General features: G+C 37.3%; 1 protein-coding gene across 4 annotated transcripts in view; it reads right to left on the bottom strand.

Moving 5' to 3' along the window:
• ldb3a (LIM domain binding 3a) overlaps positions 1-10,982 on the bottom strand; it is a 41,187-nt gene extending 30,205 nt beyond the window's left edge. For all 4 annotated transcript variants that reach the window (XM_016294119.1, XM_016294120.1, XM_016294122.1 and 1 more), the window contains exons 1-2: positions 10,879-10,982; positions 7,974-8,174 (exon numbers count right to left, since the gene is read on the bottom strand). In XM_016294119.1, coding sequence (XP_016149605.1) covers positions 7,974-8,069 — 96 coding nt within the window. In that variant the 5' untranslated portion in view covers positions 8,070-8,174; positions 10,879-10,982. The remainder of the gene's footprint in view (positions 1-7,973; positions 8,175-10,878) is intronic.
• Positions 10,983-14,843: the final 3,861 nt, after the last annotated feature.

The following is a 14,843-nucleotide window of genomic DNA, read 5'->3' as shown; positions in this document are numbered from 1 at the left end:
TAATACATTTTAATTAATACATTACAATTAATAAAATTAAGAAGAATGTAAGAATTTCGCTCTGAAACATGATAATTGCTATTTATCAGCATGCTTAATTTTAGACAATAATCCAAGAATTTCGTTACAAACAGTAAACAATTAGGCCTACTAGAGAAATATTATGTCGGAGCGGGATCTGAGCGGGAATTGGTTCACGGTGAGCGTGAGCGGAATATTAACGGAGTGCTTGCTTGTGCGGTTAGAGCGACTGATCGGAGCGCACATCCATAGAGCGGAAAACAGCTCCAGATATTTAGCATGCCAAATATTTCGCGTGCATCGGCGATTCCCTTAGATCGCGTCTTTGATAATTCATACTGCGTTGATTGTCACTCGCGTGAACGAGCACCGATTTGCCTCCTATGTCGGGGATTTGTCTGCGATTTCGCAAAACCTGTCGGCGAGTGAAAAATCGGGCTAAAATCGCGCAGTGTGAACTCGGCATTACACTGTCAATAAGCGTGACTAGGGTTGCCAGGTTTTCCCAACAAAACCCGCCTAATTGCTACTCAAAACTAGCCCAAAACTACAAAACGCGGCAAGCGGGAAAACCGCGGACTTGACTTGGCAACACTGAGCGGGACTGATACTCGCGCCAACTCTGCTCTAACTGTCGACTAGCAGTGGGAGTCAGATTGCCCCCTAGTGGATGGCTAAAGATTTGTTAATTTATATTCATAAATTCTCAAGGGAACGTCTCTGAATTAACTGATGCTCGCGCCCCCCTTGACAGGTGCTGGCGCCCCACAGGTTGAAAACCCCTGGTCTAAACAATAATGTTATTAAATATTATTACAATTTAAAATAAATGTTTCCTATTTTAATGTTTTTTAAAATCTAAAGTTGAATTTTCAGCAGCTTTTTCTATAGTCTTTAGTGTCACATGATCCTTTAGAAATCAATATATTAAATCAATATGCTGATCTGCTGTTAAAGAAACCTTTCTTTATTATATCATTATGTGCTGCCTAATAATTTTGTGGAAACCATGAACCTTTTTGTTAGGGTTGTTTGATGAAATTTCAAAGTATTTATTTGAAAGATTATATGTTTTTTATTGTCAATTATGATCAACTGAATGCTCCTTGTTAAATAACAGCGCTATTTTTTAAATAAAAATTCAATTGTACATTGTCAAATCACTTAAATTCTTTGCAACGGGACCAGTGAAAATATATATTATATAATATTTTATAAATACAGTGAGCTATACATTACACAAAAATCAAGCAACAATGAAAGACTGAAAAGGCTACTAAGCCAATTTTTTCTTCCAGCTAGCTCATGGGAAAAGAGAATGCAATAATCAGCAGCTTTAAAAATGAAGTAGGTTTGAGTTAATCTGCCAGCATCAATCTTCCTGAAGACTGACTGGAATGAACAATTTCCCTCGGAGTGTTAAGAGATGTCTTATAAGCGGTCCAGCACTGGAAAGTCACAATGAAAATCAACACTGTTGGGAACGCTCTCACCAGGGGTGTTGTGCTATTTCAAGAACTTGAAAAAAACAAAAAAAAACTTTGAATGTGGTCCAAGTGAAGAGACAGCTACATTTGTGTCATTAATCCAACATGCTGATAGTATTAATGCAGATCAAATTCAAGCCAACCATAAAACTCAATCTTCACAAGCTTTAACTGGATGCTCAGTGAATACCATATGAATGAGAGTAGCTCTTAATTTGAAACGTCCATATTTGAACACCCTAATATCACTTCACAAAGGTGAAACACTATTCCACCAGTTGGTGCATTAGGGTACGTCAAAGAGAGCCCACAATAATATTATGCTGAGTTTTATAATATTAGGCTACAGCAAATGCCCTTCACTGGATGAAACATCCTCAAACTATTTGGCAGAGCCTAAAGAGTGGATCCCTGTTGACATTTAACTGTAACATCTTTTCAGAGGCAAACACATTTCTAATAACACCACCGTGTCAAATGAAATGTCACAGAACATTAGTGTAAGTATAAGGTGATTTAGTGCTGGGTAACCCCATAACTTTCCTCTTTTACATTGGTGGTCCCAACCCCCCTTTACGCCTACTACCACTCAGTTCAATAGGATAAATAATTTTCTTATATGTGCTACATGCTAGTGACAACACAATGTCTTAAACAAGCTTGGATCTCAACTTCTTTCGAATAATGAATAATGCAAATGTTTGATTATTACACATTTCATAGCTTTCATAAAGTAAAAACCTGCATAAACATATAGGCTATAGTTTAAATGCATATAGTGAGTTTATAGACAAGATTTAGTATAGTTTTAGTGGCTAAATAAACAATTTAGTCTTTTTTCTGGGATAATTTGATAGAACTGACATTTTATAACTTTCAAAACTATATCTGCCATTTGTCAATATCTCTTTGTTGCCGTTACTTAATTAGCCTACTGTCTAATGCATTATCCAGATAAAAGTATTATTTTCCTTAGAAGTTCCTTTTCATCCAAACCACCCAGAGGTATTTATATCCCTCATCTGCTGCTTTCAGTTTGAACTGAATTGCAAGTTCATGCTTTCTGTGTGCCATCTGTTACAGTCTGAGCTGCTCTCAGCCAAGAGAACCCCTCATTTCAGCACCTAGCACTGAATAGGAGCACTCACAGTCATACACAGAAGCATCTGCCAACAATATTTCACCCAATTCAGAAGGCCAGTATATTAGCCGAAGAAAGTTAGGAAATATACTTGTAATTGTCTGTTATATGTCAGTACAATTCTTCAAAAGCATTTGAAAAAGGTCTACACTAAAATAGAGTATAATGTAAACAAAGGCAACAAGACTTCTCACCAGTCTGGAATACTGATGCATTGTGTTTTTTCTCAATTACAAATGCAATAAACAAATAAATAGATTGATATTTCTTATATTTATAATAATTATATGTAGAATTTATATTATATGTATAACAATTAAACTGAAAAGAAGCCCCAGTACATTATATACAGTATATACATACATATACATATATATAATGGATATGGAAAAGTTAATTTATTTCAATAATTCAACTCAAATTGTGAAACTTGTGTATTAAATAAATTCAATGCACACAGTAGTACTGAAGTAGTTTAAGTCTTTGGTTCTTTTAATTGTGATGATTTTGGCTCACATTTAACAAAAGCCCACCAATTCACTATCTCAACAAATTAGAATATGGTGACATGCCAATCAGCTAATCATCTCAAAACACCTGCAAAGGTTTCCAATGTCATCTGCTAGTGTTGGTCCATTGTGTTTTTTGAAAACCAACGTCACTGCACCCGTTTACCAAGAAATTTTGGAGCACTTCATGCTTCCTTCTGCTGACCAGCTTTTTGAAGATGCTGATTTCATTACACAAAGATAACCCGAGTAAATACAAAATGCAGTTTTGAAAAAATGATTTCATTTATTAAGGGATTGTAGGTGGGTGGAGTGAATTACCAGCCCTCTCGTCCACCTTCAATACCACGAATGAGGTGAGACCCTTGAGCAAAGCACCGAACCCCCAACTGCTCCCCGGGTGCCGCAGCATTGGCTGCCCACTGCTCTGGGTGTGTGTTCACAGTGTGTATGTGTGTGTTCACTACTGTGTGTGTGTGCTTGGATGGGTTAAATGCAGAGCACAAATTGCAGGTATGGGTCACCATACTTGGCCACACATCACTTCACTTTAAAAGCTGTCTAAACCAAAAGTAATTGCCCCCTAAATCTAATAACTGGTTGTCTAATAACCTTTGCAGCAACAACTGCAATCAAGCGCTTGCGATAACTGGCAATGAGTCTTTCACATCGCTGTGGAGGAATTTTGGTCCACTCTTCTTTGCAGAATTGTTTTAAATTCAGCCACATTGGAGGGTTTTCTAGCAGTGGCTTTTGCCTTGGAACTCTCCCATGGATGCCGTTTTTGCCCAGTCTCTTTCTTATTGTTAAATCATGAACACTGACCTTAATTGAGGCAAGTGAGGCCTGCAGTTCTTTAGATGTTGTTCTGGGTTCTTTTATGACCTCCTAAATGAGTCATTGTTGTGCTCTTGGTGTAATTTTGGTTGGCCGACCACTCCTGGGAAGGTTCACACCACTGTTCCAAGTTTTCTCCATTTATGGATAATGGTTCTGACCGTGGTTCGCTGGAGTCCCAAAGCCTTAGAAATGGCTTTATAACCCTTTCCAGACTGATACATGTCAACTATTTTGTTTCTCATCAGTTCTTGAATTTCTAGATCGCGGCATGATGTGTTGCTCTTTAAGCATGCTTCACTTTGTCAGACAGGTTCTTTGTGATTTCTTGATTCAACAGGTCTGGCAGTAATCAGGCCTGGGTGTGGCTAGTGAAATTTAACTCAGCTTTCTAAAATAATGTGGTCAATCACAGTTCTCCCAGGATTTACCAGGAGGGGGCAATTAATTTTTCACGTAGGGCCAGGTAGGTTTGGACAGCTTTTTTCCCTTAATAAATGAAATCATCATTTAAAAACTGCATTTTGTATTTACTTACATTATCTTTGTGTAATATTACAATTTGTTCGATGATCTGAATCTTTTAAGTGTTAAATATGCAACAAAAAAAAAACAGGAAGGGGGCAAAAACCTTTTCACGGCACTTTAAAGGCACTTTAAAGAATTTAGCAACCATTACTCCAGTCTTCAGTGTCACGTGATATTACAGAAATCATTCTAATATTTTTATTTGGTGCTCAAGAACCATTTCTAATTATTATCAATGTAGATTTTTTTTTGAAGAATACATTTTTCAGGATGAATAGAAAGTTAAAAAGCACAGCATTTATTTAAAATATAAAAATATATAATTTTCTTTGACAATGTAAAAGTCTTTATTGTCATTTTTGATCAATTTAATGCATTCCCAATTATATTATATTTTATATTATATGCAGCTAATTATTCTTCGACATCAACAGCTCATAAACAGGTCCAGAACAGTTCATTATTGCATGTTTTAACACTCAACGCAAAGTCACTGAACTGGAATTCTCACTGGCTGATCAGTAAATAGCACCCAGGCCGTCTGTCTCCTGTGGGCTGGTGAATAATATTCATCCTCTTAAGTTACATGGATCCTCCTCAGACCAACTAATGTGATACTCACAGCAGATGTAAATCTACGTCTTGATTCAAATAAAGAATAACAGAACATTTCTTGCCTCCTTTACAGCAGGCCCGTACACCTGTAAGGTACTTTTATAGAAAAGCCCCCTGTTGAGCCAAGCGGCAGCCAGAACAAACGTATTGGGTACCACCTGTCACTCTACAGTGATTGACTAGGCCCTGTGCTACTGGTCTTTTCCTGTAGACAAACAAACCTGCCATACACCTCTTGATTAGATATTCTTAGTAACCAGTACAGTGAAGCCAAACGGCTGTCAAATGTTGCAAATAAAAAGGCCTAGAAAAGCGTCAGAAGATTCCAATCTGCATTACGATACTGTTGAGGGTATATACGTCACTATAATATGACTAACACTATGGACCACCTAGGATAGTGGCAGGACAGACATTCTTCCCGACCGCTGACTATGTTGGCAGAGGTGACAAAATGGCAGTGCATCATCTCTTTGTGGCATGTATTGCCACCGTTCGACCGCTCAAGCACTGTCTGACATTTTTTACACAAGAGGATCTATTTTTTCAAGACCCTCTAATGCCAGCAACATATTGGGGCAGTGAATCTGTCCTCACTAGACATCTGAGAATAGGTGCATGTGGACTGTGCTCTTATTTGAAGACACACTTCAACACAACCACACAAACAGATACATTTATAGTCAAACGCACTCATGCCGACAATATAATGTTCTCTGTAAAATCTCTCAACTAGGTCAAATATGTGTGTTTGCAGAGCTAGAATTATTACAGTACAATGAGAACTCACCCTTCTGTGATATCTGACCTTCCTATCTTACAATAAAGCCCTCATAAACACCCTTTTGCACTCATTCATCCTTACTTCCTCGTATATATCGAACTACAATTTCACAGAACTACACTCTTAAAAATAAAGGTGCTTCACGATGCCATAGAAGAACCTTTTTGCCCAAATGGTTCCATAAAGAACCTTTAACATCTGAAGAACCTTTCTGTTTCACAAAGGGTTCTTTGTGGTGAAAGAAGGTTCTTCAGATTATAAAAAGGTAAAAAATAGACGGTTCTTTAAAGAACCTTTGACTGAATGGTTCTTTGTGGAACCAAAAATGGTTCTTCTATAGCATTGCTTTTTCCTGTAGACAAACAAACCTGCCATACACCTCTTGATTAGATATTCTTAGTAACCAGTACAGTGAAGCCAAACGGCTGTCAAATGTTGCAAATAAAAAGGCCTAGAAAAGCGTCAGAAGATTCCAATCTGCATTACGATACTGTTGAGGGTATATACGTCACTATAATATGACTAACACTATGGACCACCTAGGATAGTGGCAGGACAGACATTCTTCCCGACCGCTGACTATGTTGGCAGAGGTGACAAAATGGCAGTGCATCATCTCTTTGTGGCATGTATTGCCACCGTTCGACCGCTCAAGCACTGTCTGACATTTTTTACACAAGAGGATCTATTTTTTCAAGACCCTCTAATGCCAGCAACATATTGGGGCAGTGAATCTGTCCTCACTAGACATCTGAGAATAGGTGCATGTGGACTGTGCTCTTATTTGAAGACACACTTCAACACAACCACACAAACAGATACATTTATAGTCAAACGCACTCATGCCGACAATATAATGTTCTCTGTAAAATCTCTCAACTAGGTCAAATATGTGTGTTTGCAGAGCTAGAATTATTACAGTACAATGAGAACTCACCCTTCTGTGATATCTGACCTTCCTATCTTACAATAAAGCCCTCATAAACACCCTTTTGCACTCATTCATCCTTACTTCCTCGTATATATCGAACTACAATTTCACAGAACTACACTCTTAAAAATAAAGGTGCTTCACGATGCCATAGAAGAACCTTTTTGCCCAAATGGTTCCATAAAGAACCTTTAACATCTGAAGAACCTTTCTGTTTCACAAAGGGTTCTTTGTGGTGAAAGAAGGTTCTTCAGATTATAAAAAGGTAAAAAATAGACGGTTCTTTAAAGAACCTTTGACTGAATGGTTCTTTGTGGAACCAAAAATGGTTCTTCTATAGCATTGCTTGAAGAACCTTTTGAAGCACCTTTATTTTTAAGAGTGTAGCTGTTCAAGAGAAGCATTAGTCATCATGACTTCACGTCACACACAAGAATAACAGCAGAACAAGGATGAATCGACTCGAGTGCAAAGAACTGACTGCATACATTACGATCAATACTGTACATCTACATTGGAAATATGGATTTACATGATTCCTCAAAGCAGCATTGCAGAAAAACTACTAAATAATTCAGAAAAAAAACATTTCACAATATCTAACAGCACCAAAAGGCGATATACACAAACTTTACACCAAGATACCAATCACTTCTATGAGGCTCAAACTGCACATGCCCAATGCAAGTTTCCAAATCAAGAAGGATATAGCATAATGATAATAATACAGTATTATAATTTAGGAGAAGCATAATCATTATCATCATATGATGAATAACGTCAGTACTATTACATAACAAACAACTCTGGATAAGCGACAGATCAGCAAAGGATCAAGTACCAAGATAACAATGAATGAACAAAGGAACTACAAATCATCAAATCACACTGTAGTGAAATGATGGATCATATTTCTCATAATAAGAGAATTGGACAGTGATGTTTACAAAATCTAAATTGAACTGAAACTGAATTTAATTGAATTCCAATATGAGTGAAACACACATTCTTATTCAAATGAAAATTTCAATTAGACTCAATCTACATTGATTGGTATGCGAGTAAATGCATGCTGAACTAATGAATCACTGTCTTTTTGGCCAAGATTTGGGGGTCTTACCCTGGAAACGGTGAGGGGCATGTTGAAGTCCTTGCCTCCTTGCAACCGGAAGCCCCAAGGCGAAGGTCCAGTGAGTGAAACGTTGTACGAACTCATTGTTCAAAAAAGCCTGTGTATTGTTTAAGCAACCGAATTTCTCCAAACGGATGGGGAAAATGGATTTGGAGGGGGGCGGGTAAAATGAAAGTAACACTCACACCTCTCCGATAAAAAAAAAAAAAACCTGCAGGCCAAAAGGGTCAAAGTAACAGCTTAAAACAAGGAATTCAGGCCCAGCCAAACTGCAACTAATGCAAAATAACTGGAGGAACAGAGAAGAGCTATGAGCCAGAGGAAGAGAATTCTTGCCTGTTCAGATGAGCTGGACAGATAGCCTAAGAATAGCTGCCCCTCTGCCGAGAGCGATAGCACTATGGCATTTTGGGGAGGGGGGAGGAAGGGGTACTTATATGGCATGTAAGGGGACACCCAGAATGCCAGGCCTCCCATGATTCACAGAGCTAATATAGCCCCCTCTTAGGCTAAAAGATTTTTCTAGACTCCTTTCTTCTAGGGTGCCTCATCTATCTGGGTCCTGAGCTAGTTTTGGTTTGGGTTAGAGTTAGGCTTAACTCCTTGCAAGTTGCAAGTGCAACCTGGCTGATTCTGAAAAAAGGTCAACAAAAGGTTAAGAGTTAATTGGCAGCCCCTACGGACACAAACAAGCGTATCTAATTCATTCACAGTGCATTCTGGGATTGAACTGTGTCTCCTGTTTAAATTAAGTGTCTATCATCAATCTAAATACACTGAAATTTTAACATACTCTACCGGGTCAGTAATACATTTAAAGAAATTTAAAATTGTAATTTAAATAAAAACTGTATTAGAATGACTTCTAAAGGATTATGTGCCACTGAAGACTGAAAATTTAGCTTTGCCATTATAGCAATAAATTACATTTTAAAAGATATTAAAACAGTTATTTAAATCGTAATAATATTCACAATATTACTGATTTAATTGTATTTTTAATCATATAAATGCAGCCTTGTTGAGCATTAGAGACTTCTTTTAAAATCAATAAATAGTCTTACTGACCCCAAACTTTTGAATGGTAGTGTATCTTTATGAATACATTAACTTTGGATGCAAACAATCACTAACATTTAAAATATTCCACTGGCATTGTAATCATAATGCAGGACATAATTTTTTATTCTTTATTGCAAACAAACCGTGAATGGCATCTACATGAGATAATGTTATCCCAAGCATTCAGAGGCATCTGGAGGTTCTTTATGAGCAGCTTTAAACAAAGAACGAGTGGCAGTGAGAAAAGACTGATATGCTCTTATTGCTCTCAGAGAACCGAGATAAGAGGACCTCTCGTGCACCAGCACATCACAAGCTCCGCACCGAGACATCGGAGGAAAGATAACCACTGAGGACCTGCCTGTCCGCCCAGCCTAATTTGGGAGACCTCTAGTTTGCAGCTAAGTTTAGCACTCTTTGTCAATGGAAGAATTTGAAGTAATACTGTACATGAATGTTCAACAATCAGGCCTTCATAGACAGCATTTCAGAGAACAAGTGTCCCGGACAGTTTGTGACATTGCTTGATAATTTATACAGTGCTTGCCATTGTAAGCCTTGGCAAAGACAACATACTATTATTGTAAAAACTTGCATTGGGTTTTTCTGATTTAAAGTATTTTCCGATTCACGTTGATCTATCTTTTCTAACCAGACATACTGTATGGTATGTTACAATGTTATGGTATGTTATATTTCCGTACCCACTGTATATATATATATATGTATGTATGTGTGTGTATATATGTATTTTATGCATGTTATGTATATTCTATCTTATCTCTTATGCTTACTAAGACTGCATTTGATTGTAAATACAGTAAAAACGGTAATATTGTGTAATATTATTTAAAAAATTTTGTAAAGAATTTAGCAGCCATTACTCCAGTCTTCAGTGTCACATGATATTACAGAAATCATTCTAATATTTTGATTTGGTGCTCAAGAATCATTTCTAATTATTATCGATGTAGATTTTTTTTTTTTATAAATTTTTCAGGATGAATAGAAAGTTCAAAAGCACAGCATTTATTAAAATATCAAAATATATAATATATAAATAGACATATATATATATATACACACAGATAAATTATGTATTCATCACATTAATTTTATGTTCATAATAATTTTTAAATAGACCACATTATCACTGAATACTGATGACCTAACAGCAGATCAAATGAGAGTTAGTACATTATTTGAACCACCAATATGAATCTACACAAACGCAACGCAACAGGATATTGCACTAGTTGATTTATGGTTATTTGGTTAATTGTGTACATACATACAGAGAACAGCTGCCACCTGAGGACAACATGTATCCCACCTCAGTTACAGCTTTACACTTTTACACCTTTTCACCATGCACAGCAGTGAATTACATGTAGCTACCACAATATAAGCAAATATAATTGATCCATCTTTGACCAGATAGAAACATGCAAAACATGTAAATAATGTCCCATGCAAAACTACACACATCAGGAAAGAAAAGAAAAAACACTCAATCAGTGTTGCCAGAAGCCAAAACCAGACAAATGCACCTCACAACCAATTCAAAACAATAACAGACAAGCCACTGACTGCAGAATAGTCTATATTTGGACTCGAAGTAATATGTAGTAATATATCGGTAGGAATGGAAGAATGGGAAAACTATGAATGAAGCCCTAACTGAGAGACGATGCCGAGAGACGATGCTTTTAGAAATGGTTTCACGCGACTGCAGCCAGCGTCTCGAGTACAGTGTCATGCCTGTTGCCTCCATTTCCATTCAACAAACCATTAAAGACAAACAACTTCTCAAAGTTTTGCGTCAACCTACATTGCATGCTTAAAAGTTGCTTTACAGTGACAGCCGCGAGCCTTGCAGTTTGGAGTCGCTCCGTTTCCTCTAGAGGCGAGCTCTGTCACTCACGCCAGCCAGGTCCCTGGAACCCCCGCTGTACGTAAGCACACGGGACGCAAATTGACCAATCATACTATGCTGAAGGATTATCTCATGAATATTAATTATAGAATGTGGCGTTCCCCCAGTAGGCCTCCCTGATTCGCTGGAATGCAGACGCCGAGCTAATCACCTGGCGAATTAACGAATCATCATATGGTGAGCGTTTGGCTCATGAATATTAATTAGCATTTTGCGACTGATGTGTTAGTGGAGTTGCCAAGCAACACCGCATGACCTGATAAATATTAATGAGTAAAGCCTTTTCCCCCCCCATAGTAGGATTCGTAATTTCCCACACGGGACGGGGAGACGGAGGGCGAGGGATTTTCATTAGAGAGGAATTATTAAAGAGATAGTCAGTCGTCCCTCTGTTGCCCTTGTCAACTGTTTTGAAAATAAGTCAACTTAACATCTGACCTATAAAAAAGCCTCAAAAGCCATCAGACATTCTGCAGGGCCCTATATTTAATTCTCTAAACTTAGTTCTCAGCCCTTTTTACAATAGGTGTTAAAAAAGCATCTTAAATCAGCATAAGCTTGTTCGCTGGTCTTTAAACTGGTCTAGTTGGTCTCCCAGCTAAATTGGTTCTCTTAGCTGGTCTGCAAACTGGAACTCCAATTTGACCAGCTGAAAAGTCCCCTAAAAAGCAGTGGAGCATAACTGAGAACTAAATGTGATGAATGAATGCTATTTATATCTGCTGATGTACAGGTGGCACAGTTTGGAGATTTGGAGAGAACAGTGGACCCCAGAGGACACGTCAGACACAGTGACTGAATGAATAACTGCTGTTAGTGACACACTTGAGAGGGTTTTGCGTGCCACATGATCAGGTTATGATGCAGATCCTGCCTCCCTAGAGCACATCAGTCAGTAACTGCCAGAGTTGGGACTCAAAACATATATTTTGTTTTTCATGCTCAGATACAGCATACATTACTTACAATCTGATTTTTCCATGAATCACATTGACACACTGATGTAAATGCGTAATGCTAGATGGATTAATATGAACTTTTAGACATGAGAAACTTTTTCTTTAAAGAGAAAAGAGTGCTAAAACACACACTTTTGTTACTTTTCCAACCCATAAAGGAATATTGTGCGGACGTGTACAAGCGTTTCTTGCTGTAATGTTTAATGTCATATATGTGTGTTTTTTCAAGAGCCACTGCTGAATTGACAAATGGCACATTGCCCACAGGAGGGCATTGTGTGAAAGAGCAGATGGTGCATTGTTTAAAAATGACAACCTGCTTCATAGTTGCAATGAAAGGACTCAGTGTAAGAGCATTTTAACCACGTATCACAGTGCACACAGACACAATTACATGAATAATGTTTTCATTTACCTTTGAGAAGAAGACATGACTGAGATGGAAATCCACACATTTTACACTCACATGCCTAATATTTCTAGCCTTTACTGAACCGAATTCCAGAGTATGCACTATTGTTCAGACGTTTGGGGTAGGTAAAATTTGTTAAAGGTTTTTTAAATTGTCTCTTATGCTCATGGCTACCTTTATTTGATCAAAAATATAGTAAAATAAACATTATTACTGTCAACATTACCATTTAAAAGATCTGTTTTTTTCAATATATATTTTTCAAGATTCCTTGACAAATAAGAAAATAAAAAAACGTTTTTCAAATGTTTTTGTAACAATGTAAAATATTTTATTGCCACCTTTTCATTTTAATTTAACTAGTTGAATGCATCCTGGGCGAATAAAAGTACTAATTTATTTTTAAAAAATCTTACTGATCTCATGATTTACAGTAGTGTACATCAGTCTGTATTTGTTTGTCCATTTTACACCATGTTATTATATTATAATGTTATTAATTCAGGCTTAAAGGGGTCATATGATGCGATTTCAAGTTTTCCTTTCTCTTTGGAGGGTTACAAGCTGTTCGTGAATAGATAAGATCCCTAAAGTTGCAAAGACTAAAGTCTCAAACCCAAAGAGATATTCTTTATAAAAGTTAAGAGTCAACCAGGCCTACCTAAAACGGATCATTCTAACATGACCCCACATTCAGTTATTAGTTTAAGTATTTGCTATTGACTGTTCAAATGCGGAGTTTTGCGCAGCGCAGAGTAACACACCGTGTGTGTGTGGGTGTCTGTGTGAGGGGAACAGGGTCACATCACAGGAGAGTGAACTGCCTGTCAGAAATCATAGCACGTCAGCTGTCTTAACCGCGGCTTGTGTACTGCATCATCACTGTCTGTCACGCGACTCTGTTCCCCTTTCGGGCTTGAACTGATGGTAAAACTAACAGCATTATTAACTGTCTTGATATTTACTTTGAAAGCTGAAGCTCGGGATTATGGTAAGGGGCATTACATTTCCGATGCGTGCTTGTGGTGTTCGGCCAATCACAATGCACTTGGTCAACTGGCCAATCAGAGCAGACTGCGCTTGTCAAAGGAGGGGCTTTGTTGAAAACGATGTGTTTGAGAGAGGCAGGGCATAGAGGACCTACAATAATGTACAGTATTTGAAAGATAATGTGTTTTTTGAACATTAAAGCATGTCAACCTATTCTGTTATACTAAATACACAAAATAATGATCTTTAAAATAACATCATATGACCCCTTTAAAGAAACAACAAACTAAAAAGTGGGCTCATGCAGTTCAACATATGGCCAGAGGGGGCAGATGTTTAGCCTTTGGGTACAATTAACTCAAAATGACTTGCAGAACCACAAAAAGAAAATAATACCACTAGTAAACCACTTCCATTTCTGTATCCCTCCTTTTTCATTGAGTTTAAGAGCAGGCTTCTTGTCATGTAAAAGCCCATTCATCCTCAGAAGCATTTATCCTGACAATGTAGGGAACTTTTGCTGTGATTCTCTAAATACAAAGGAAAAACCATGAAAGTTGTGGTTGAGAAAAATGATGTCAAATCATTACTGACAGCATGTGTTAGTGAGGACAGCGATGTCTGAAGGCTAGAGAAACATCTCTATAAATTGACCAGCTTTTTTTAATTTAGTGATGTCACTTGACAGTAATATTTTATGAAGGAAAATTTTTTATTATTTTTGCTAATTTGATTATGAAAGTACTTGCTCCTCTCCATGTTCTATAGAGAAAAGAAACAATGTGTAGAACTGCAGGTTTATTTAAAAAAATTAATAAGAACAACCACATAAGAGCATTACAAATATACAATAATGTTCTCCTTGGTGTTGGATACATATATACTGTGTCTTTCATGTGAATGGATACACATTAACAAATATATATTTTGATACAATTTGAGACAATACTTAATATAAACAGTCCACAGACTGTAGTCATCTGGACACATAAATGATTCCTTTTTACAAACAAACCACTCAGGAACAAGCTATAGTAACACTAGATAACTCTAAAGAGCGCCACAATGTTTATTTGCTAAACCGTGTCTTCCAGAACTATCTAGAAGAGCAGCCACCATCACATTTGAGTTACATCCAGTCACTGAGTAAAAAGGCAACATAATTGTTCAAACATTACTAGTTGAATATAGTTTGATCGTGTACTCTAAAGTGAATATTCAAACAGTGATCATTAAAAACAAAGAATAGCAAAAACAACACAGCTGTAGAGGTGGATGCACATGTGACCAGTATTCATTAGGGTCATTCATCTCGATGATAGATTGATGGAAACACACACAGCATGTATGACATAAGTTGCGCATTCTCTGTTGGTGTGATTTAGCGAGATAATGATGTGTCCCTGCTCCAGGCATATGCATTCTGTGGCTTGTGCGGTTTAAGATTTACTTTTTTTCCAAAGCAATACAAAAATCTTTTTATCCCTCCAATCACTAGA

This window comes from Sinocyclocheilus grahami, unplaced genomic scaffold (assembly GCF_001515645.1).
Source record: "Sinocyclocheilus grahami isolate Dianchi unplaced genomic scaffold, SAMN03320097.WGS_v1.1 scaffold313.1, whole genome shotgun sequence".
Taxonomy (NCBI): domain Eukaryota; kingdom Metazoa; phylum Chordata; class Actinopteri; order Cypriniformes; family Cyprinidae; genus Sinocyclocheilus; species Sinocyclocheilus grahami.
The sequence above is the reverse complement of the archived record's forward strand: the minus strand, read 5'-3'. Positions and strand labels throughout refer to the sequence as shown.